Below are 26,849 nucleotides of genomic sequence, written 5' to 3'. Positions count from 1 at the left end.
TGCAAATTGTGCATATAATTAAAGTTATCACAAAAATGTGAGTAGTTGTCTTTTTATCATCGTCATAGACCAACGATAAAGCTGGAATTTTTAAGTTTTGCTTGAAACTTTCGACTCAGTCGTTGTCAGAGTCCCGTTTATAAACGGATACAGTTGTTCTTCACCGTCTCTGGATATTTCTATTGTCATCACTGAATACCTTGCAAACTAATGCAGAAGAGTGATGGAGAACGAAAGCTACTAAAGTTATTCGCAATTGCGAATTCTTTTGACATCAGCTGTATTAGCTCCGGAAATACTACCTATCGGTTACACATCAAAATTTTTGCGGGATCGGCACTCGAACCCTGATTTCCCGCTTACTGTTAGTGGTTGCCTTATCCAGTCGGCTATCCGTGTACGCTCTCCGGTCAGAGCCAAACCTCCATATGCCAAACTACCTACGCCGCTACTGGTAGCAATATTACCTGGATTCTAGCAACAGGGTTAATAAGACGATCGTGCTTGACACTGGTATTATTATTGTCATTCTGACCGTCTAGGTTTGTAATACTTATTGTACAATATCTGTTCCTTCACACGCATCTCATTAACCCTGTTGCGGGGACGAAAGTAATATTGGGAGCTGTAGGGTCGTAGACAGTGGGAAATATGGAAGTTTGGGTCAATCCGGGAAGTGTGTACGGATAGCCGAGTTGGTGATGGCGACCGCACGCGGTAGCGGGAAATCAGGGTTCGAATCCCGGCCCAGCACAAATTTTCATGTGTCACCAGTAGGTAATATTTCCATATCGAATGCAGTTGATGTCGAAGTAAATCGCAGCTGCGAATAAATTTCGTAATATTAATACAGCTGCAGATTGACACCACTGTCTGTACCTGCAGAAATTCATGGTTCAAATGCTTCAGATGGCTCTGAGCACTATGGGACTGAGGTCATCAGTTCCCCTAGAACTTAGAACTACTCAAGCCTAACTAACCTAAGGACATCACACACATCCATGACCGTAGCGGTCGCGCGGTTCCAGACTGAAGCCCCTAGAACCGCTCGGCCACACCAGCCGGCGCAGAAATTCATGCAGGCTTGTCTGAAGGAAAAGACATTGTCCAATAAGAAAAACTAGCTCTTCCACCTCCAACTATTCAACGTACCTAAACTGCGCTATATTTTCGTGGAAGTCCTTGCTTTCCCCTCTTCTCTCTTTTCTAGCGCTTATCCGTAGTACGGCACCCGCTGTTTTCACAGTTTGGAAGAAATATTTTCATTTAAGTTTGTGGCCGGATGTTTTCCTCTCGCCACAGTTGTCACTTAACCTACAAGGGAGAAGTCGTATGCACCAAGTCTCTGAACCCTGTAAACTTCTGCTGTGTGTGCTATTGTATTTTAGCTGTTTGTGAAGCTAATTTTCTGAGGCCGAGGTTGTGGATCTTCCCAGAATGTGCCTAAAACCACACATAAGGTGGCCGCCTATCTGCTCTTCTGAAAATTCAGTAGGCGGATAACAGAGGATGCAAGAAGAGGGGACACTTCCCCTGCGTATTCAGTACAGAATCTGACTGGAGCTCCGTTAGATCCCGTGGTCTTAGCGCTATCCAGCGATTTAAGCTGAATTTCATTTATTATTGTAATTACTATTTTTTCATCCGGGCGACGGTCGAACATACAAACGCCGGCCGCAGTGGCCATGCGGTTCTAGGCGCTTCAGTCTGGAACCGCGCGACCGCTACGGTCGCAGGTTCGCATCCTGCCTCGGGCATGGATGTGTGTGATGTCCTTAGGTTAGTTAGGTTTAATTAGTTCTAAGTTCTAGGGGACTGATGACCTCAGATGTTAAGTCCCATAGTGCTCAGAGCCATTTGAACCATTTTTGAACATACAAACTGCTGTGTGATCATCCTCGGTGAAACAATTTAAGAAGGCAAAAATAAGTTTTTTTTCTTTCATCTTATCAGTTATTTCTGTTCAGCATATTTGTCTCTGTAACTCTCGATTCATTTGTTTCCGGGCCAGTACGCCCTGTGTCAAACTGAAGCAACTGCCCTTCTTAGTAATACCCGGAGACTGATATTGGAAACCTACTGCATAGCTGCAGCACCTCTTACGTATGATAAAGACGAGGTAGCAAGAGCGCGCCAGGCGCCAGCTGGCGCCGGAGCGCAGGTCAGGAGGAAGAACCCGTTTCCGCGGCGCCCTTGGTGCTCGTCTTTCTGGAAGGTGTTACGTAAGGGCGCGCCTTTACGCCAGCTGCCGCCTGCACATTGGGACGCGCTCACCATTCACCACTCACTTCGCCCTCCTCTGTTGCAGGACATGGGTTTCAAGAAGCCGGACAAGGACCCAGCGTCGGTGCGCTGGCCGCAGTACCTGGCCGCCATCATTGGTGAGTGTCTCTCCTTGCGCACGGAACAACTGCGTCCGTAATGCTACCCTTTTACGACAGCAATCAAAAAGTTTTAATTATAACCTCGAAAAAATAAATTTACGCAATTAATTTTGTCCTCTGTTTGAAAGCAAAATCTCGGCAGTTCTGGTGCAGCCCCTGTGCGACAGTACCGCAGCGCGTCGCTAGAGGAAAAAGAAATGGCGCAACGCATTGATAAAGTAGAGTATCGTGCGGTGATTGGTTTCCCACAGCAGTGAAAATGCCGCATCTGCCAGTGAAAAAGAATTACCGCACGATGTTCCGCGTTGTCCATAGGCTGTACCATTTTGTTTTGACGGATCGAGAGACATGCTGTGGTACTGTGGATTTCATTGGGTACTAGAACAGCTGACATGTGCCTGCAAACATACAAAAAAGTAATCTCGCAACTTTATTTTTACGAGGTGACAGTTAAAGGTTCAGGAATACGACTCGTATTTATTTATTTATCCTGGCAACCTCAGAGAAATCTGTCCCTCTCTTACAGATAATCAGGCATTCCACATATTTTAGGAAACATTTATCACGACACATATTTCATAAGACGTCCTACATCAATTATGGACTTCAACACTTAGAAATAACAGTGAAACATATGTTGGCAAAAATAGTAAGTACAGCTGAAAAAGCTTATATTAGTTAATGAAAAGTAGAAGAAAAAAGACAAATTAGAGACCGACGGACTTGAGAGAGAGTGGGAGAGGTAGAGAATGATAAATGTGACAAAGCACAAGTAATGAAAACAGAGTAAAGAAAGCGACGTTACAGCTTTAGAAATGAAAAGAGAAAGAAACGAAGTGCGAGAAAATTGGAATATTTTATTTACTGTCTCAGAGAGGAGAACTGGGCACAGACGTTATTTTTTTTTTTAGGAAAAGTTGTGAGGTAGGCAGAATGAATTGATTCAGTCTCTTATTGTAAGCAAAAGGGCAGTTTCAAAATAAATGTTGTCTGTGCAGCGAAATTTGCACTAATTTGAAAGTTTCTGGCGCACTGAAACTATCTGCCGAATCGGGATTCGAACCTGGAACCTTTTCCCATGCCCCCAAAATTCATTATGGTAACAGTCCTTCAGGCTGTGGCAAATAACGTCTGCGCATTATTCTTTCTTTGAGGAGTGCCGTTCCCGCAAGGCACATCCAGGATATCAGATAAGCGATGTCATGTCTTGCTATTGCGATTGAATTATATGTGCTTTATCGCTGAACCCAAGCACTGGGGTGCATGAGCGGTGAGATGCCGATGATGTAGGCAGAGCGTATGGTAGTCAGGAAAATTGTTTGGAGGAAACATCTTAAGTTGCCGTATGAAGCAGTGACATGGTTAAATAGACTGATTTACAGATGTCACGCACGCAATCATTCATGGTTCGTTCAACACCGTACAAAATTTAACATCTTGCTTCACTATTATTGAATTAAAGGGGATCTGTGTTACCTCGTTATGCTCGTTTCCTGAAGTATATGTGATTCTTCTCACAGAAGTACCACATAATTAATAGTTCAGCTTCAGCTGACACACAGTAGCAGATTCAGTAGAATTCCCAGAGTTAGAAAAGAACAATACTCGCACAAGCACAATGGAAGTCTTACTGCTACACAAAGTGCGAAGTACGTACGTACGCCATGTCAGGCCAAAAGATACCGTACATGACTGTTCTCATTACTAAAGAACTAGGTGTCGTGGCGTATTAGTTCGCGATTCTTTTACGACACTGAACGGATCACTGAAATCGATCAACTGTGTGGCCATAGACGAGCAATGGAGTGCAGTTGCGTCTTGCCTTCCATGAGAGTGCCACATTTAATTCAGAATATGATGCTAGGCATAAATAGGTGTTGCATACAAAGACAGATGCAACTTCAAGTCAGTCTGTCAGGTCATGTGGATGCAGTACGAGACAACAAAGAGAGCCATTCTGGAAGACCTTCGATTAAATTATAAGAAAGAAAACAGTTGACATAAAAAACAGTTAATTCTACGATTTTCGTACTCACTGTATTACTTATGTATGACACAACCCCTCACCGTCCGTTAAAAGACTCGATGTTCGGCTGGATCGGTCTCATTACCTGAAATCATAGAGAAAGTACATGAGATAAAGTAACACTAAAATAAAAATACATTACTTACAATCTCATTTATTTTCATAAATTTTAGTCTCACAACATTCTAAAGAGTTCAGAACATTTCCTAGAAAATTAAAGGCATGGAACAGATATTAATTCATCTCGTCAAATGCCGCCTATGACGCACAGAATTTGTAGATGGTCAATGTATGCCTAAGAACAGTTATCATTGTTACCATATTGTGTGATAGTGTCTAAGAAAAAATAACTATATATATTCTTTTCTACCTTTCAACCAGTACCATGTCCTGTAAGAATGGTGGACACTTTTTCTTACACCCTATTTATTGTGTAGCTCTAAGTACAAGCTGTAAACAATTCTGGCCCGAACACTTTCTCGCAGAGTACATATTATTTTATTACTTACGGAGTATATTGTTTTACATGTACCCGTGATGTTCTGCTGACGAAACTCTGCTTTTACCTGTACCACTACGCAATTTGTAAGCTCTGCTGTTAAGATTTCTCAGTTGTGTAGTTTTTGAGCTAAGCTGACAAGAATTGTTGGTTAAGGAGACAGAAGAACCGCTTCACCAGGAGACATTACTGTAAGTAATTAAATATGTGTATTCGATAAGAAAACGTCAACGCCTTTTTGTAGCTTATAAGTAGAGTGGCACTATATGTAAACAATAATGCTGCATTTAAGTAACACTAAAATCACTAGAGAAAATCGTAGCTCCCTCCCCCTCCTCTCACTTAAAAAGAGCAAAATGGTCGATCTGTAGTGCTGTACGCAGATGGTGTATATCTAGAACTATGCGATCATTTGACCCCCATAACTCGTGTCACTCATGGTAGTAAAGTGGTGTGTATGTGCTAGCCAGTCTTTTGTATGGTAACAGCGTTATAAGATGCGTTGACGTGGCAGAATGACAGAAATTAGGTATCGTGTTCGGACATGACCATAGACACACAGTAAATGAGATCCCCCGATTTGTTGGGGTATCGATGCGAAATGTCCATTTCGATCGGTTTCCGTCCAACACTGTGGACGGAAACGCATATAATGGGCATCTGAAGTCGCGAACCACACGAAAGGCGATCGGTCACAGATGCACATTAGGCTGCACATGTTCAGAGGACCAAAAGACACAGAAATTTTAGAGCAGCTGATTGGAGGCGTGTAGTGTGGTCCGAAGAGTTACGATCTTACCTCTTTTCAAATGACGTAAGACGGCGAGTGCACCGACAGCCTAATAATATTTCTCAACCTGCAGTGTGCAGAAGATATAGTAGTTCTGCAACGCTTTAGGGGTGTTTTATGTTCCAAGACTTGAGATCACTCATTCAGCTTACAGTGAACCAGAGACAGGATGTTTATTTCAGCATTCTCAGTCGCCAAATGTTGCCCTTTCTTCTGTCTCTTTACGATGTGTAAGTGTGTCGTGGACACTTCCGTCTTCCAATATGAAACATGTGTGTTCAGAGGGTTCGACGAACACTCAGACGTAACTAGACTGGCCCTCTAAATTATCCCATCTCAGTCTCATAGAAAATGTCTGGGACAATTTCGAACAGCGATTGAAACAGTTTAATCAACACCAACGCAATTTGGTAGCTCTTCAAGATCTTATTAACAATTAGTCTTTAGCAGGACACTTCATACATAAGTAACTTGCGGGCACCCTTCCTCGGCAAATATAAGCCCGTATCAAAGCTAGAGGCGGTATTAGCGTGACGTCTCCTAGGGGGTAGTTATTTTTTGTATGATTTTCTTAGCTGCGAATTTCAGGCCACCGAAGGTGCCTCAGAAAGCTGAGACGTAATTCGTCTGGAACAATGTAAACTGCATCTACTGAGCTGCACATAGACATTACCTAAAAATTGATAATGTAGTATAAGTAATGGTTTATGTATCCCTGACGATGATCTGCCGTGGAATGACACTGGTGCAGTGTGAGAATGGCGAGCGTGGGTGTGTTTTGTGCGAGTGCTGTGGCGCGCTGGCAGGCTTCCAGCGCCAGCGGCCGGAGAATCGATGTGGTGGCGACTCAGGTGGCTGGTGTTGCAGGCACCATCGGCGGCCTGTGCAGCGGCAACCACCTGGGCTGGACATCGCCCACGCTGCCCTCCATCACCAAGCCCAACGGCAACGCGACCTCACTGCTCAGCTCCGCACAGTAAGTATAACCCGCTTCTTCTCTCCGCAACATCACTTTGACTGTGCGCTACTGTCAGTGCAATCATCTGCATGTATTGTTTTGACGGCATTCACACAAGCCATCATGGTTTCTCTGGAGGAAATGAGGGGGGGGGGGGGGGGGAGGGGGGGAGGGTCAGCTGGTCTCCAACATTGGTAGTTAATCTATTCTCACTGCGCTAACTCGTATTATAGTATTGGGTTCAAATGGCTCTGAGCACTATGGGACTCAACTTCTGAGGTCATTAGTCCCCTAGAACTTAGAACTAGTTAAACCTAACTAACTTAAGGACATCACACACATCCATACCCGAGGCAGGATTCGAACCTCCGACCGTAGCGGTCTCGCGGTGCCAGACTGCAGCGCCTAGAACCGCATGGCCACTTCGGCCGGCTATAGTATTGGGTTTCGTGGTTTTGTGTCTTGTTAGTGTTAGTTTTCGTTATGCTGGCCAAACAAATATCCTATACCGTGCATAAATAAGAACATAAATTGATCAAACAGTTTCCATTAAATAGCCTTTCTTTCATACTGAAAAAGTTAACTCTATTGAAGGACGAAAAAAAGTTATTTTTGATGTTATCTAGTACTGTTATTTAGTACTAGAAAACCTGGAAATGCTTCACGATTGCTTAATATGAATGGGAATTGGATGTGCGTTCTTCCCCCCCCCCCCCCCCACCCCCACCTCCCACACCCAATCTGTCTGTCCATCTCCTCCTCTCCTTCTGTCTGTTCTTCTTCTTCTCCCCCTATCTCTCTTCACCTCCTTCTCCTCTCTCTGTTCATCTCCTCCTTCCCCCTGTCTTTGTCCATTTCCTCCTTTCCCTCTCTGTTCATTTTCTCTCTGACTGGGAACTGAAGTCGCTTAAAGTAAACGGGGAAAATTGCTTAGGGTAATTGGAATATGAAGAATGAGACACCACTCCTGCTGTTGGATCTGTGAGAATAGTAGCGACGTCACAGTATTTCGCATAGTTTCGATCTGCAAACGGGTAGAGGAAGAAAACAAAACAGTACACAGTTGTGTACACAATTTTTGTTTAAAATTATATACAGTGAAAAAGAATGCTATAGAGGAGAAACAGAGTATTTAATGGCTAAAATGCCCGGCTATCGTAGTTAACTAAATGAAATCGCACATTTTCACAGCATAACACAGTATTTTCTGTATCGCAGTCAGTGTTAACAAAAAACCTGTACAGTGTTGTTTAAAAAATATGTAGCCTATGTCTGAATATTTATTAGAATACCGCGCAAAAATTTCAAGTAAATCCGTCAGGAACTTTTCGAGATTTCTGATTAAAAAAAAAGGCGCGAAGCGGGGGGGATTCCGGGCGATGGGAGCGGTGGAAAGGGCGAGGGAGTTTGACCATAATGGTCGCTACTGCGTATGACACTGTATGCTACTCCGTTCTTACTGAACACTACGTCCAACTCATTATGGATTGTTGCAGTCTTTTCCCCCTTGAAATGCAGTGCGACACTGCACTGAATCAATAGGCTGCGTCGTTTTGCTGTGACTTCTACAGCAGCGTGTTAAGCTACTGCGACAACAAGATTTCAGTGTGTAAGAGGACTGCAGCCTTGTATAGGCAAAGAAACAAAGCAATTATGATGTAAGTTTGTTTTTCGATAGAATAATTGAAATTTTATGACTACCGCCTGTAATGTGGAACCAATTTCGACCATTTTTCGAAGGGAACTCTTACATTCTTCTATTATTTGAACCATTTTTTCACAAGAGTATTTATACATTGACATCGATACTCTGTCTGCAATTCACTTGACGGTGTGTGTTGGAGGGTACTTTGCATACCGCTGTCACTTCTCTTCATTCCCATTTCAATCCCGAGCGATCCGCGGCAAGATGGATCGTTGGTAAACCTCCGTGTGAGCTCGAATCTCTCTGATTTCACCTCCATGATATTTTCGCGAGATATACGTGGGAGGAAGTAATATATTTGGTCACTCCTCCAGGAATTCACTGTTTCGGAATTTCAGCAGAAGACCATGCCACGGTGGACAACGCCGTTCTTGTAGCGTGTGCCACTGGAGTTTGATAAGCATCTCCGTGATGCTTCCCAGCTTACAAAATGAAGCTGTGGCGAAACGCACAGCATTTCTTTAAATCTTCCCCAGTTCCTCTATCAATCCTATCTACTAAGGATTCCAGACTAAGAAGCAGTATTCCAAGTATCGATCGCAAGAAGTTTTTGTAATCGACCTTCTTCGCCGGTGGACTACATTGTCTGAAGATTCTTCCAGTGAATCTCCATTTGGAAACTGCGTTACCCGTGATTAGTTTTACGTCGTCGTTCCATTTTAAGTCTGCACGCATACTCCCAGAATTTTAAAGGACGTGACTGGTTCCAGTGAATGTTCTGCAATTGTGTAATCGTACAAGAATGAGCCTTTGTGTCTACCTATTAGGAGCACGTCCAGAATTGCTAACTAAATAGAACCACCAGAAACGAAGAACTGGCACCTCTAGCTGAGTGGATATTCAAGTAGTGATACAGGAAAGCCACGAAGGGGGCCGCGTACGGCCAGTAAGGTCTGGTTTTCTGGTGGGAAGAAGTATGTCTTGAACACGCTGTTGCTGAGGCTGACCAAATATTTCGCGCCAAACCCCCCCCCCCCCCCCCCCCACACACACACACACACACACACACACACACACAGAGAGAGAGAGAGAGAGAGAGAGAGAGAGATTTGTTGTGTGTGCAGCACGCAGGCGGCGGAGCACGGGCAGCAGCTGGTGACAACGGCGGAGGCGGCGTGGATCGCGTCGATGCTGCCCCTTGGGGCGACGCTGGGATCGCTGCTGGTGGCGCTCTTCCTCGTGGAGTCTCTGGGACGGAAGGGCTGCATCCTCGCCATGGGCGCCCTCTTCACCGTCAGCTGGCTGCTCATCGGCCTCGCTCAGCTCACCAAATACCCAGTAAGTACACCACTTGCCTAACGGACGGGAGTAATCCTTGATCTAAGGGTAGCGTCTTCGACTAGTAATCAAAACGTCCTGCGTCCTGGTTTCGTACTCAGCCAGCCAGCCAGCCAGCCAGCCCAGCACTGTAGCTGAGCATGTTCGGTCAGGGATCTGCCCCTCCCCCCCCCCCCCCCCCCCCCACTTTCATATAGAAAAAAAGTTGAGTGAAATTCTTATCTATAGAATAGGAAAGATATTGTGCGACACCCGCAGAGAACCACTGATAACATAAAGACGGACCAGATCGAAGTTAAAAGGGCAAAAGAAAAAAAAGTGGTAAAGCGTGTGCTTTTAAACCGAGAGGTCGCGGAATCGGATCCCCGTGGGACCACGGAAATTTTCGTTCTGTCTTTAATCTACCCTTTATCTGTCAACGATATGAAAGGCCGCGAGGAACGATACGTGTGTTTCGAATTGCACGTTAAACTGAAAGTCCACTTTTGCTTTGTGAATTACTGGGGTGGTTCTAGGCGCTACAGTCTGGAACTGCGCGACCGCTACGGTCGCAGGTTCTAATCCTGCCTCGGGCATTGATGTGTATGATGTCCTTAGGTTAGTTAGGTTTAAGTAGTTCTAAGTCTAGGGGACTGATGACTTCAGAAGTTAAGTCCCATAGTACTCAGAGCCAATTACTGGGGTATATTGCACCCGACCACTGATCCCCACTAAATTATTATTAGCTACACGAACTGTCATCTTGGGCTCGTGATACAAAGACTAACCTGTTTTCGAAACGTCATTAATCACCGAAATACAGATGTTGACTTACTTTTAATGAAAAAATAATTCTTACCATAAAGTAAAAACAGCACTGTGCATTGTTGTTAATGCTATTTATTAAAAACAAATGGCGGCGTTACCGTCGTCAGACCTCTGATGACGATTAAAATTGCATATAATGTACATGTGATGTTGGCTGATTTGCGTTGGGGCGATAAGTCTTCGGGGTGGTGGGGGCCTTACAAGAATGGCTCTGAGCACTATGCGACTTAACTTCCGAGGTCATCAGTCGCCTAGAACTTAGAACTAATTAAACCTAACTAACCTAAGGACATCACACACATCCATGCCCGAGGCAGGATTCGAACCTGTGACCGTAGCGGTCGCTCGGCTCCAGACTGTAGCGCCTAGAACCGCACGGTCACTCCGAGGGGCCTTACAGCAAGAAACGATGTAACAAAATATCTGAGAAAATGCGGTCTTCACATACAGACACACAGTCAGATAACATAGGCTAAAAAAGTATTTTTTTCGTGACACATATTTATAAATTAACGATTTTCGGTTTTTTCCTTTACTTCTACACTGGAATCTTGCTGCTTGCCAAATTTCTACGTTGTAGGTCAACGGTAAGTACCTTGTAGGTTCTGATGTGTGAGTTTGCGAATGACAAAATGTGTGACATAGATAACCGTAGCTTTTGATTGCCTTGACTTAGAAGCTTTCATTAATTACACTGCCAAGAGACCGTAGCATGTGACGCAAACTTGATACTATTTTTTCCTGAGAAAAAAGTTTTTTTAAGATTCGGACCGAGAGACTGACAACAAGCTGATCTAATAAGGGTTCCTTTTTTACCGATAGAGGTAGTGAACCCTATAAAAGAATATTTTATTGTAACTGGACCTAAGAATGATTAAAAACAATGTAAACAACTTCCTAAGATAAGAAATGCATTATTTTGTGTTAGTTACATTGAAGTTCCTGCGTCATTTTATAGCACTGCTGACTGCTTTCCAAGAAGTGCATGCTTCGCCGAATGGCAGGCAAGGTATGACACATTTCTTAACTTATAAGACATATAGTGCAGAGCAAAACACACACACACACACACACACACACACACACACACACACACACACACACACACACAATTTGCTATAAGCTCCGTCTCGCCATTTATTTGTTACCAACTTTTATTGCTGTTGCGTAATGCCCTATTTCCCGAGCTAAAAGGAACATACTTTTGCCAAGAACAGTCCTTTGAAAAGCAGTGTTGTATAGTAGTAGGTAACGTTTATTCTGCTAGTATCTGCAAAACTCCATGTAAATCTCTCCGTCCCTGGTGACTGAAATATGCGCCGGACATTCACCCGATCTGTCGCTCTCGGTAATAAACGGATGAAGGAACAAGCATTTTTCGTGCCTGCAGGCGATCATGATGTACGTCGGCCGGTTCGTGGGCGGGCTGGCGGCTGGCGGGCTGACGATCGTGGTGCCCATCTACAGCGAGGAGGTGACGGTGAAGGAGGTGCGCGGGCGCGTGGGCGTGTTCTTCGACCTGAGCGTGAACGCGGGCATCGTGCTGTCGTACGTGGCGGGCGGGCTGGCGCCGCAGCCACACCCCTGGCTGGCTTGGATGTGCGCCGCCCTGCCCCTGCTGCACGTGGCGCTGCTCTGCCGCATGCCCGAGTCGCCCGTCTTCCTGCTGCGCCGCGGCCGAGACGAAGCTGCGCTCAGCTCCCTGCGCTGGCTGCGATACGGTCAGTTCCTCTACAGCCTACCTTTTCGTCACTCGCGGGCACCTTACGGACTAGCCCTTTGCATTTTCTTCGTACTTACAAAACTGGGAGCTCAGTGCCCGGACATCAACTTTCTACAGCAGTAGGATTAGAAGATTTCTGAGCACTATTAAGTACAAAACATTTCGATGTACACTGAAGCGCCAAAGAAACTGGTTTAGGCATGCGTATTCAAATACAGAAATATGTAAACAGGCAGAATACGGCTCTGTGGTCGGCAACGGCTATGTAACACAAGTGTCTGGGGCAGTTGTTAGATCGGTTACTGCTGGTACACAATGGCAGGTTATCAAGATTTAAGTCACTTTAAAGGTGGTGTTATAGTCGGCGCAAGAGAGATAGGACACAACTTCTCAGAGGTAGCGATGAAATGGGAATTTTCCTCTACGACAATTTCACGAGTGTACCGTGAATATCAGGAATCCGGCAAAACATCAAATCTCAGACATCGCTGCGTCCGGAAAAAGATCCTGCAAGAACGGGACCAACGACGACTGAAGAGAATCGTTCAACGTAACAGAAGTGCATCTCTTCCGCAAATTGCTGCAGATTTCAGTGCTGGGCCATCAGCAAGTGTCAGCATGCGAACAACTCAACGAAACACCATCGATATGGCCTTTCGGAGCCGAAAGCCCACTCGTGTACCCTTGCTGACTGCACGACACAAAGCTTTACACCCCACCTTGGTCCGTCAACACCGACATTGGACTATTCACGAGTGAAACATGGTGAGGTAGCTGGGGGAGGTACGAGGCCTGACATACAAGTTTCCATAAAAAATTTGCTAGAAGCGGATAAATAGTCGGAAGCGGAATGCTGGTTACAGTCGAAACGTCGATGGTTGAATCTCGCTAGTAGCAAGTTTCTTTAAGTTCTACTTCAGTTCTACATTTGTTAACAAATGTAAATGTTAATCAACAAATAATTAATCACATTTTTCATTAAAATGGCATTTTTTTAAATTTTAGTTAGTAATCTTATGAAAGCGCCAGTACTCTAAATAAATAAAAAGTTTATACGAAACTTTGAAACATCGAAAAAGAAATACTTCTTCATTTTTAGAAATTGGAAACTTTTATTGATCTATACAATTTTTCATTTAACAATAAGACATTCAGCACGTCTGTACGAAATTCTAATTTATTTTCACACGGCCTGTAACTAAAAATAGTATTATTTTTATTAAAGTATTACGATTCAACATTTGTCACCAATAATTTTCATTTAACAATAAGTATAGAAAATAAGTAAAGCTTTTTTAAAAAGTTACAAGTGAGATCCAGACTGATAACTTTAGGATTTCTGGATTTCTATGCTACGCTCTCAGCCACTAGCGACTAAGTTAATTTGTTCTAAATGTTTGTACTGAACAGAGCTCAGAAATCTTCTAATCTTAAAAGTCAGTTACGTCCAACCACTGATATTCGAATGCTGTAAGTATGAAGGAAATGGAACAGGGCGACTACGGTCTCCTTGTCGGTGCAGTAATTACAACCAAAGTCTTCAACTATTCGTTGGATGTACTCCAATCTGTGTGTTTATGGAAAGCTATACGATAATGTAAACAAGAGTTAACAGAACCGAACATTCTAAGGAATACGGCAATAACCACAGTAGGCACAAAATATTTTTAGGCCTAATTTTCGTTCCCATAACTATTACGTAAAACAAGCTTATATTTTGCAGACGTCAATAAAGGTATTTGATAACAATGGCACAAAGGTGCCAAAATAGTTTGTCCTATAAAAAGATGTATTGTTTTCATAAAAGGTGAATCTGAATTACTATAATAATTAGTACTGTACGGATAAATGCAGCGAACATGTAAATAATTTGTTCGAGTCAATTTTGGAGCTCTCATTTTGTAAACTAACCATCCCGCAGAAATGAAATAAATCTAAAAACTATCCAATATCTCTGTCTTTATGGAAGTTTACAGTTCTGTATTACAGTTAGAGATCTGAAATGTAATGTGATCATCAAAACGCAGTTTATACTAAACTATGCGTATTTGTACCATTTATGGTGTTGTATTTACCATTCATTTGCTTCTACTTCTACCTCCAATTACACGGTTTCTCATCTTATGCGGTCTACATGATGTTAATCACTTGTTTTCAGACATTTCACTTCCACGCCTTGTATTTTACCTCAAGTTCAATTTTGTGGGTAACCAGCTTTCACTTCCATAAAGTAATACGAGAGCAGCTAGTGTTTTATAATGTTTCATCCTCAATCTTATACTATAGAGTAAAAAATGTTATACATCAAGGAACTAGCCTTTTGAAAATTATAGTTTCAGACTGTTTATAAAGGTGAATCTCTGAGGGCCAGACGAATCTCTCCCAGTCTTAAGTAAATCTGTGGCTTTTATTTTATACCATACTTTGCGTGTCTGATTTTGAGCATTTATTGAAAGGGTCTCATACTTATTTCGTCATATCCATAGCAAAAGCTGTAAGTCGCTCGACATGAATATCATAAAACTGAATGGCGTCACCGTTTCGAACGAAAAAAAAAAAAAGATTCCCCTTACACACTGAAAACTAGTGGCAGAGTAGAGATTACCATGATTCTTATCTTATTCAATAGTCTTCCCGCTGTTCAGTCGAATCTGATGGGCTACTTTACCGGGAGAAATACAAGAAGCTCCCACTTTGATGGCGTTTTGCTTAATTTCTTTGATATTCGCCAGGTCTTTTGAATGTTTTAAATCAAATAAAGGACATAAATGCTGTCTGTGAAGATCTTCTTACTTTCTAAAACGCCAGGATAAGTTTAGAATCTGTCTGAACTGTCCTGTTTCTTTCTCCCGCCCCCTGCTCTCTTTCTAGAAATGGATTAAGGTGAAATGTGAGTTCGTCCAAGAGTACTATGAATTACTTCCGCTTTGATTTTTCGGTGTTGCATCATTTTTGAAACAGGAATTTCGGGAGACGTGTAGCTTCAGATACCGAGCATGTATTTGAACTGTGCTGCATCATACGATTCATATCCTCAGTGTTCTTCGTGCACAACTCTACAATCGATCCACTGATTAAACTTAAGTGAGCGTTGTAACTAAAATGTTATAATCTACCTGAAAAACTTTGGAATCACACAGAGCACGATTCAGTTCATTTAATTACAGCCTGGCTGGTTCTGTCTTCATTCTGAATGTACTAGATCTGTTGCAGGAAATTCGTGTCACTAATATGGTCTCATGCGCTGGCACCACAGGTCACAAGGAAGGCGACTACGATGTATCAGAAGAGTTCGACAGTTTGAAGGCCGCCATCTGTGCTGAGAAGAAAGAAATTGAACAGCCGCCAATCTACACGATCACAACGCAGACGTCGGTGCTGGATTGCGAGCTTACAGAAGACCTTAAGAAGCGCGTCAGATGGATCTCTGCCGGCATCATCCTGGGACTGATGTTCTTCAGGCCTCTCAGCGGCATCAACACTGTCACTTTCTACAGTGCTCCCATTTTCCAGGTGAGTGGCAGATAGCGAGATAGGAAGTACGCTCATGTGATTCTCTTGCGAGATCACTCACCGCAAATAGCAGGCTACCATTTTCAAGCATTAATCCGGGATGCAACAGTGATCTGGAATAGGGCTGTTGCACATCGTATATATTCATCACTGAATAGCGAATAGTCCACGAGACTTTAAGAACCGTTTCGTTACTGCCTGAAATGTTTCGTTACTCGCATACTTCTCCGCACCCATTTAATGACTGACTCAGGTCGAGTCGAAAGTTTTCATATTCCTCCAGCTCTCTATCATCAGCGGACTCAAGAATAACGGAAATATTCAGTTACTCGCCTGTCTTCTTCCCCGCGCGCTTCGTGTCTAGTTGGTAGTTTCCGTATTCCTACGATTTCTTATTCTCAGCGAAGCAAGTCGTTTGTGACACGGAGTAACGAACACATTTTGTTAGTCACCATATTTTCTTTCCCCAATTTATGCCTACAACAGGGAGACTTGGTAGTATTCGTAGACCTCCACTTCCTGACTCCCAAATACGTTTCGTGCGTGCAGTAGATGGAGTGGGTGACTTTTGCGGGAACTTTACTATGTCGTTTTGCAGAGTGGTCACATCCCAAGTAATCAGTTTTCTTCATGTTTATGATGACGTCATTATAGCTTAAACGATTCTTATAGCTTAGAGATAAATTTTCGAGATACAGGCGGGTTCGTTCAGCAAGAAACAGCTGATTAGCACATAAATCGTCCAAAGATGGGATAGCTGAAAATCTGCTGTCCCCTTGTTGACACAGAAAATGGACGGGAGGAGTGAGACCGCGGAACTTAGATGCACAACCACAATAGTATAAAATCAGGTGAAATTCCATCTGGGAAACGAATAGCACGTCTGGCTACATCTCACTTGTTGTTCTTGTTATGTCTTCAGTCTGAGGACTGGTATGATGCAGCTCTCCACCTTACACTATCCTGTGCAAGTCTCTTCATCTCTGAATTTCTACTGCAGCCTAAATTTATTTGAACCTGTTTAGTGTATTCATTACTTGGTCTCTCTCTACAATTTTTGCCACCCACACTTTCCTCCATAACCAAATAGAAGACTCCTCGATGCCTCGGGCTGTGTCCTAACAACATACTCCTTCTTTTAGTCAAGTTGTGACAAATTTTCCCCAATTAGATTCAGCGCCTTCTCATTAGTTACTAGAACTACGCATCTAATCATGAGAATTTTTCTATAGCAGCCAATTTTAACTGTCTATTCTGTTCTTGTCTGAACAGCTTATCGTCCACATTTCACTTCAGTACAAGGCTACACTCTAGACAAACACCTTTAGGAAAGACTTCCCAATATTCAAAATTTAACTCAGATTTGCATTAGATGCTGACAAATTCCTCTTCTTCAGAAGCACTGTTCTTGATATTGCTGGTCTGCATTTTATATCACCTCTACTTCTGACATCATCAGTTGGTTTACTGCCCAAATAACAAAACTGATCTGCTATTTTTAGCGTTTCATTCCCCCAAATAATTCCTTGAATATCACTTGATTTAATGCCACTACGTTCTTTTGTTCTCCATTACCCTTGTTTTATTTTTGCTGGTGTTGATCTTGTAATGTCTGTTCAGGACACTATCCATTCCATTTACCTGATATTCGAAATCCTTAGCGTTCTGTGATAGAATGTCATCGGCAAACCGCAAAGTTTTTATTTCTTCTCCATGAGCTTTAAATATGTTTCTAAATTTTTCCTTTGTTTGCTTCACAGCTTGCTCAATGTACGGTCTGAATAACATCGCTGATATGCTATAACCCTATCTCACTACCTTCTCAACTACGGCTGTCTTCTCATGCCCTTCGACTCTCATAACTGACGTTTGTAATCTGTACAAGTTCTAAATAATATTTCGCGCTCTGTATTTTAGCCCAGCAACCTTCAAAATTTCGAATAGTGTAGTTCCAGTCAACATTATCAAAAGCTTTCTCTAAATCTATGAATGATATAAACGTAGGCTTGCCTTTCTTCAACCTATGTACTAGGGGATAAGTCCTCGAGACAGTATTGCCTCGCGTGTTTCTGCATTTCTCCTTAACACAATCCAATCTTCCCCGAGGTCGACGTCTACGAATTTTTCCATTCTTTTGTAAATAAATCGTGTCGATATTTTGAAACCATGGCTTATTAAACTGATGTTTCGGTAGTATTCCCATCTGTCAGCATCTGCATTCATTGGCATATGAATGATGACATTCTTCTTGAATTCTTCAGGGTACTTCCCCTTCCCCCTATATCTTGCACACAAGGTGGAATAGTTTTATCTTAGTGTTTTCCAGATTAGCTCATGAGCGACCCGGTTAAAAGCTTACTCGATGTTCAGAAATACAGAGTGTAATTTTTTTTTGTTAATCGGCAGGCGGTCTGCATAAATCGCATATGATGTGATGAGCCTCTTTGTAATAAACCCCGTTGTGCACAATTTGTGACTGAGACCAAATGGATGTTATATCTGTGAAGTCCTATGATCTTTCCGTGGTTATGACTGCAATATAATCCCATTACTTATATTTTATTACTTATTGCCGCCGTAGTTACGTACCATGGATTAACACTTTTTGATATGTGGTGATGATCAGTACGAAAGAAACTGGTCGTAAATAACATTTTTGGTCTATCAGCAGCTTTTCTCCGCGAATAAGAAGTTCCTGAAATATTTGCCAACTATGGGGCCCGTCAGTTCAAAATATCTTGCATGGCTCTAAAACTGACTCAGAGGAACGCGACATCTTGAAGGTGCCGGTAACGAGCTGTTACATAGGAAGGTAAGGAAAGTGATTTGCGTTTAACGTCCTGTCGCTGAAGTGATCAGGGACGAAGCACAGCCGGCCGGAGTGGCCGTGCGGTCCTAGGCGCTACAGTCTGGAACCGCGTGACCGCTACGGTCGCAGGTTCGAAACCTGCCTCGGGCATGAATGTGTGTGCTGTACTTAGGTTAGTTAGGTTTAAGTAGTTCTAAGTTCTAGGGGACTGATGACCACAGCAGTTAAGTCCCATAGTGCTCAGAGCCATTTGAACCATTTGAACCATTTGAACGAAGCACAAGAATGGTTCAAATGGCTCTGAGCACTATGGCACTTAACATCTGAGGTCATCAGTCCCCTAGACTTAGAACTACTTAAACCTAACTAACCCAAGGACATCACACACATCCATGCCCGAGGCAGGATCGAACCTGCGACCCTAGCAGCAGCGCGGTTCCGGACTGAGGCACCTAGAACCGCTCGGCCACAGCGGCCGGCGAAGCACAAGAATGGAATGAGGAATAATGGACAAGCAAATCGGCCGAGTCCTTTTCAAAAGAGTCATAGTGTGATTTGCTTTCATCGATGTAGGGAGACCACTTGAAACCTCGGTCTGGGTCCCCATACGAGGATCTGATCCCAGCAGATGTTCGGCGCTTGATGCAGGGGTTCATCATTGACCCTAAACACAAACAACTTATTGCCCATAAATAGGCTGATAAAATCCGCTGTTGTATGTATCGTTGCCGAAGTCACTGGAAGCAGTCACATCGGGGTAATATCTGAGAGTACGATGTGTATTGACTTGAAGCGAAAAGACGGTATAAAATTAACTTCGGGAAATGCAGATACCAGACAGAGGGTTACTGGAAGAATTATGAGGAAGTATAGCCCACGTACGAAGGAGGTAGCTTACAAAACCCTTCTTCGACCAGTAACTGAATGCTGCTCTTCAGTTTGGGAGTTATAGAAGAATCAGAGATGATACAAAGAAAGGCAACTCGTTTCGTTACAGCGTCATTTAGCAAGAGCGAAAGCGTCATGGAGATGCTCAGCCAACTCCAGTGGCAGATGCTGCAGGAGAGACGGTCTGTACCAGACTGTAGCTACTCTTAAAGTTCCGAGAGCGCACGTTTCTAGAATTATCAACCAATATATTGTTTCCTCTTGCGTATATGTTGAGAAAAAGTCATTAAGGCAAGATCAGACAGATTCGAACAATTCGTCATTCCCGCGTACCATTCACGACTGGAACAGGAAAGGGTGGAAGTTAGGTGGTACAAAAAGAACCCTCCGTCACACACCATGGGGTAGCTTGCGGAGAATATATGTAGGTCTAGATTTAAATGCTGAGTGCGAGTCCAGCCATATGAGGGCGCACTGGGTGCAACACAAACTTGGTTTTGGTATCACAACTGGCAGCTGGCAGCCACCCGCTGCTCAGATCGCCGCCGGCTATAATTCAGTGTGTGTGTGTGTGTGTGTGTGTGTGTGTGTGGACCAATAACCGCTGCTATGCCACACACTCCTGGCCGTCGACGCACGCCCACCCTACATTCAGCAGCGTGCGCCGGTCTTCTCTATGGTCCGTCTCCACCCCGCTAATGAATTTCCCGGGCAACATCCGGTTTCAGGAAGTTAGGACACGACATTTCCATCACGCAGCTCCGAGCAAGTTCCTAGAATACACACGTTTTGCATATGTAGTCCTCTGCAGCGTGAGTGAATTTCGGAAACATTACTGTGATTTGGAAATCGGCAAAAGCTGGTCAAATGTTATTAATTCACAAATATGCCAGACCAATGTCGGGGACACACCACTCTTCAGCGGTAAATTGCACGCAGCACACAAACACAAAATTTTTGCAACTTTTGGTTTACACATAAGTACTCAACATCGTCAACAATTTCTTTTATGTCACAATGTGTGTTACCCACAAATTTTATAACCTTTTATATTTAATGGCGTGTTTCAGTATGTTGCACTATCTCGAATTGCACTTGTTATTCGTTGGTAAATTGTCTTACGACACGTATTGACCGCACGCTCTCCAGTTTCTCCTGGTCTGTGTCTTTCTTAATGTGCTGGTAAGTTCGTCCTTTATAATGACAGCTTAGAATTTCAAGCATATTTATTTTTCTCCCTCCTTCCTCACAATCTTTCCTTCCATGACGCTTCCCTGCAGTCAGTTTCTTCGAAATGCAAGCCCCAGTCACGATGTTTTCCTCATTCCAATCATTACGACAAGTATTCTTCCCTCTGATGTTCTTAGAGATATATTTTCATTTGTAAATCTGTCAGTCCATTTAAATTTAAGCATTTTCCTCGACAACCATATTCGAAAAGTACTTTTCCTGCGTCTGTTAGACTGCCCATGATTACATATAATATTCGTACTATAAAACACTTGACGAATCTAAGTTCTATCGGAACTAACTTTTGGTCATTTGTGTGGCCATAGTGTCCGTAGTGGCTTTACAATTCATGAGCGTATTTTTGATCCGTCGTTGCAACTATAAATGTGATTTTTCACCAGACCTGTTTCGCTTTATTGAGGTAAAGCATCATCAGTGATCTGTAATTAAGTTATTTACATTTCGATTAGCTTGTTAGACCCAAAAAACAGTTCATTAAGAAAAGGTTGATTCGTACTTACGGATATTTTTCGGCTGATTTCTCGCTTACATCGGGAAATGCCGTCTGCTAGCACATCGCTGTTTTTCTGTGTTAGTCTAACACAGAATTATCAGTGTCTAACACATAAAAACAACGATGTGCTAGCAGACGTTATCTCCCGATGTAAGCGAGAAATCAGCCGAGAATCACTGTAAGTACAAATCATCCTATTCTTAACGAACTGTTTTTCGATCTAAAAAGCTAGTCAAAACGTAAATAACTTAATTACAGACCACTGATGATGCTTTATCTCAATAACGCGAAACGTGCTGGTGAAAAAAACCACGCATTTTTATAGTTGCAACGACGGATCAAAAATATCCTCATGAATCATAAATTTTCGCCTTTTCAAAAGCTCACGTTTATTCTGTTACGTATTTCCTCTACATAGGTTACATTTACTATGACTAAACTCAATAACTACCTAAATGATTTTGCTCGTTCCGTAGTCTTTCCTTCCAACGATACTTGGACGGAATCTTCAAATTTAATGGTTTTCGTAACTTTTGCCTTTCCTAAATTTATTGGCACCTGTGATAGTTCTGCTCATACCCACTAAGATGGTGCGGAACTATTATTAGGGGCACTGAAAAATGTCACTTTTCCTCACACAGTGTTGTGTGGGTAGTAAAATGTTGAAAGCGTAACAATTTGATTGTGATGTATCTCGATAATGCCCAAGGGGGAAAATGGGCTTATCTCTAAATAATGAAACACAGCGTTTATTTCAATATAAAAGACGGACCTACGTGGGGAAAATGACTTCCTTTACATAATTAATCGATAACCATGAAATAGTCTCACGAAGAGGATCTTACGGCAGGTTTTTCGCTGATTTCCTTCTTGACAAGAAGATTTGATGGTCAGTGCTCGGTTATCAGGTTTCAAAAGCAGTACAACGCATGTCTAAAAAATCTTGAGAGAAGCGCCTTTGAAGATTACCGACCGCTCTTACCATGAAATAATTCTACAATACAAAAAATGTCTCCGGGACCTGAGTACTGAGTGTGCAAGTATTGTAATCGTGAAGTTCTTGGCTCATGTCTTGCTCATTCCAAATTTTTTCTTTTTTACTTTTATTCGAATTTTATATTTTTGATATGATTGAAATGTTAATTAACAGATATTTAATCATAGTTTTTAGCAAAAATTACATTTTTTATTTTAACTTACAAACTGCTTGAAATTCCCAGTAGCCGCAAAGTATCAAAATATGATACAAAAATGCGAAGTATCAAATAGAAAATCACATTTTTTTCTAGAAATCGGATAGTTTTATATATATATATATATATATATATATATATATATATATATATATATATATATATATATATATATATATATATATTCACTCAAGGCATTTCGCATTTTTGTATCAAATATTAATTTAATATCTTGCGATTAGCAATTAAAAATAAATAGAAAGTTTTTTCATTTCACAATATTCAGTGTATGTTATGTAACATTTCCATTTCATAATAAATATAGAATTGAAACAAAAGGTAAAAAGTCTTGATAATTTTGAGCTCTGTAACTGATTGATACTGATATCAATGGTTGATGATACCACCACACCTTTACTAATACACGTTTATTGTGTCACTACCGGTTTATTTTATGAGATCTTTATCGGGTTGTCGAATCGTACCAGTATTACGCTTGAAGAAGTTTAACTGTCTTACGTAATTTTAGATGCAAAGTGTGCGTTGAGTGCCATGTCACATGCACGTCGGCAGAACGTTTATATGATCTTGATTGTCAGATGCTGCTTATAACCTTACATAAGGCAACTGGACCTCTCAAAACATACTGGCACAACTCGGGCAACCTGTTGACGTTCTAACGAACGAAACCTGTTGTGACACAATAACGACAGGTCGGTACAGCTGTGGTGGTTCGCATTTATCAGTGATATTGAAACAAAAACACATTGTTACTGGCGAGAATCAAATCATCTACTATGCATGTACAAAACTTTTACGATAAACACTCAGTTGCTGACAGTTCTGTTAAATTGCTGGAAACTTTTTGTACTTCACACGCTGATACGCTACAACGGACTTTCTTGAAGATTTTGTGCTCGTAAAATGAGACTAATATAATATCGACCAAATGAAGAAAATGTAACATTGAACTAAAAACACTAAGAAACACTATACGATAAAGGTAAATGTATTTCTAAAGGTGTTTTGGCTTCTGTAAAGCCTGACAATAAATAAATGAAAATATTCTCTGTTAGGCAGTGCACGTTAATATGTAGAGGGCTATTGCCTCAATTAATCAAATTTCGCGATAAATCGAACTATATGTCCGGTCTTTTGGAAAAACCATGGTAAATCGAAGAAATCCTGTGGTTTTATTACACTAAATGATATACTTCCAAGATAGGGTAAACTCCATCCACAAGCCCAGGCGTGCCCATCGGTACTGACCGACCGCCGCCTCATCCTCTGCTAATGGCATCGTTCGATACGATATGGTGAGGTGCGACGTTAAGTACACCGCTCACTGGGTCGTTCTTGATTTTGGAGGAAATTAGACATTCGATGATTTGATACACTTTAATATTTACTTGGAAAAGCAGAAGTGGGAGCAAGGCCGATTCTAAATTACTGGCCATTAAAATTGCTACACCACGAAGATGACGTGATACAGACGCGAAATTTAACCGACAGGAAGAAGATGCTGTGATATGCAAATGATTAGCTTTTCAGAGCATTCACACAAGGTTGGCGCCAGTGGCGACACCTAAACGTGCTGACATGAGGAAACTTTCCAACCGATTTCTCATACACAAACAGCAATTGACCGGCGTTGCCTGGTGAAACGTGGTTGTGATGCCTCGTCTAAGGAGGAGAAATGCGTACCATCGCGTTTCCGACTTTGATAAAGGTCGGATTGTAGCCTATCGCGACTGCGGTTTATCATATCGCGATATTGCTGCTCGCGTTGGTCGAGATCCAATGACTGTTAGCAGAGTACGGAATCGGTGGGTTCAGGAGGGTAATACGGAACGCCGTGCTGGATCCCAACGGCCTCGTATCACTAGCAGTCGAGATGACAGGCATCTTATTCGCATGGCTGTAACGGATCGTGCAGCCACGTCTCGATCCCTCTGCACGAACAGTTCGACGACGTTTGCAGTAGCATGAACTATCAGCTCGGAGACCATGGCTACGGTTACCCTTGATGCTGTATCACAGACAGGAGCGCCTGCGATGGTGTACTCAACGACGAACCTGGCTGCACGAATGGCAAAACGTCATTTTTTCGGATGAATCCAGGTCCTGTTTACAGCGTCATGATGGTTGCATCCGTGTTTGGTGACATCGCGGTGAACGCACATTGGAAGCGTGTATTCGTCATCGCCATACTGGCGTATCACACGGCGTGGTGGTATGGGGTGCCATTGGTTACACGTCTCGGTCACCTCTTGCTCGCATTGACGGCACTTTGAACAGTGGACGTTACATTTCAGATGTGTTACGACCCGTGGCTCTACCCTTCATTAGATCCCTGCGAAACCCTACATTTCAGCAGGAGAATGCACGACCGCATGTTGCAGTTCCTGTACAGGATACAGAAAATGTTCGACTGCTGCCCTGGCCAGCACATTCTCCAGATCTCTCACCAACTGAAAACTTCTGGTCAGTGGTGGCCGAGCAACTGGCTCGTCACAATACGGCAGTCACTAGTCTTGATGAACTGTGGTATCGTGTTGAAGCTGCACGAGCAGCTGTACCTGTACACGCCACCCACGCTCTTGTTTGACTCAATGACCAGGCGCATCAAGGTCGTTATTACGGCCAGAGGTGGTTGTTCTGGGTAGTGATTTCTCAGGATCTATGCACCCAAACTGCGTGAAAATGTAATCACATGTCAGTTCTAGTATAATATCTTTGTCCAATGAATACCCGTTTATCATCTGCATTTCTTCTCGGTGTAGCAATAATGGCCAGTAGTGTATATGTGACATAATAAGAGGCAAAGTCGTTAGTGGAGATGTAGGGCATGTACCTCCTTAGAAGGAAATTACACGATAATGTATTTGTGACTCCGGTAGAAATTGAAAAAGCGGTCATGGAAGCAGAAAAAGATCATCCATTTCGTTTTTACTTTTTTTGTATAAGATACTCCTATTTCGACTATTTCTTTATTCCGTCTCGATCACTCAAATTTTAATTAAGTCAAACTCTCAAGTATTTGAACTTTCCTTAACTTTAAACTATCGGTCTATATGACATGTGTAAGACATATGTAATCCGGTGCGCAGGAGGCTGGCAGCCCGCTGTCGCCCAACAACTCGAGCATGATCATCGGCGCGGTGCTGCTGACGTCCAACACGACGGCTTCTCGCCTCGTGGACCACGTGGGTCGGCGCGCGCTGCTGCTCGTGTCGCTGGGCGGCATCGTCATATCGTACACGCTGCTCGTCGCCTACTTCTACCTCAAGACCGTCTACCCAGACATCGAGCTGACGGCGAGCTGGGTGCCGCTGCTGTCGCTCATCCTGTTCGTCGTGTCCTTCTCGCTGGGCATGGGCCCGCTGCCCTGGCTCATCATGGCCGAGCTGCTGCCCGTCGAGAACAAGAAGGGCTCGGCGCTGTACGTGTCGCTCACCTGGCTGCTGTCGTTCCTCATCACCAACTTCTTCAGCGACGCCGTCGACACGGTCGGCTCCATACCGACCTACCTCTTCTTCCTGGTGGCCAACGTCCTCGCCATCGCCTTCGTGGTGCCGTTCGTGCCCGAGACGAAAGGCAAATCGAGAGAAACGATTACCAGGGAGATCGCGCGCATCAAGAACTGAGCGGCCGGACGGGCGAGCTTGGAAATGAAGAGGTGCTGCGTCGGCAGCCAGCCGTGTGGCCAGAGCAGTGGTAGCTGCCCAGCAGAATGCCCACTGCCCGCCATCGCCCGCGCAGGGCACGGGGGAGCCAACCTGCTGCGCACGAACTAAAAACGAGCACAGCGCGCTGTGGGCTCTATCTGCGCCACCGTTCCCGTTTGTCGGGTCGAGCTTGTCTGTCATCCAATGATCCAGGCTTGTGATAACTACAGTATTACTGTTTAAAGACTTACTCTGCAGAGATTGTCCAAGTATTATTAACTCTTGTTCCTATACGAGGAAAAATAGTTATTCCTTACACGGAGTATTTATTATTGATGCATTTTGTAAACAAGGAGATTCCTCACTGTCGTCTCGTCAGGCATACCGCAATATGTAATGTTGTTTTATCCTACAAGTGACAATTTTTTATACTCCTTTGGGTTTGCGAAAACAAGCCGTGCGCTGTTTTCATTCTACTATGTATTATGAAGCACTTTTTCTGTGGTACATAGATATTTGTGACGCTATTTGTACCGAGTTTCTTTTAATAAAAAACAAAATCTGTTTGTAACACCTATTTTCTGTAAGTGGAACCTTCGGCGGAGCGCTTGGAACGATGAGTCATCAAGAGAAATATTGCAAGGCAGAGAGGGAGAGGTAGGATGATGATGATGCTGCTGCTGACAATGACGACGACGATGTTGATGATTACTATGATGATGATGATGATGATGGTGGCGATGGTGGTTTGCCGGCCGCGGTGGTCTAGCGGTTCTAGGCGCTCAGTCCGGTGCCGCGCGACTGCTACGGTCGCAGGTTCGAATCCTGCCTCGGGCATGGATGTGTGTGATGTCCTTAGGTTAG

The 26,849-nt window shown here is 43.2% G+C and overlaps 1 protein-coding gene across 2 annotated transcripts in view; it reads left to right on the top strand.

Moving 5' to 3' along the window:
• The window catches only part of LOC124722010 (facilitated trehalose transporter Tret1-like), a 277,295-nt gene extending 250,739 nt beyond the window's left edge, over positions 1–26,556 (top strand). For both annotated transcript variants that reach the window (XM_047247185.1, XM_047247186.1), the window contains exons 3-8: positions 2,309–2,381; positions 6,567–6,675; positions 9,427–9,640; positions 11,838–12,168; positions 15,427–15,683; positions 25,428–26,556. In XM_047247185.1, coding sequence (XP_047103141.1) covers positions 2,309–2,381; positions 6,567–6,675; positions 9,427–9,640; positions 11,838–12,168; positions 15,427–15,683; positions 25,428–25,964 — 1,521 coding nt within the window. In that variant the 3' untranslated portion in view covers positions 25,965–26,556. The remainder of the gene's footprint in view (positions 1–2,308; positions 2,382–6,566; positions 6,676–9,426; positions 9,641–11,837; positions 12,169–15,426; positions 15,684–25,427) is intronic.
• Positions 26,557–26,849: the final 293 nt, after the last annotated feature.

This window comes from Schistocerca piceifrons, chromosome X, assembly GCF_021461385.2.
Source record: "Schistocerca piceifrons isolate TAMUIC-IGC-003096 chromosome X, iqSchPice1.1, whole genome shotgun sequence".
Classification (NCBI taxonomy): Eukaryota; Metazoa; Arthropoda; class Insecta; order Orthoptera; family Acrididae; genus Schistocerca; species Schistocerca piceifrons.
This window is presented reverse-complemented; position numbering and strand designations above follow the sequence as displayed.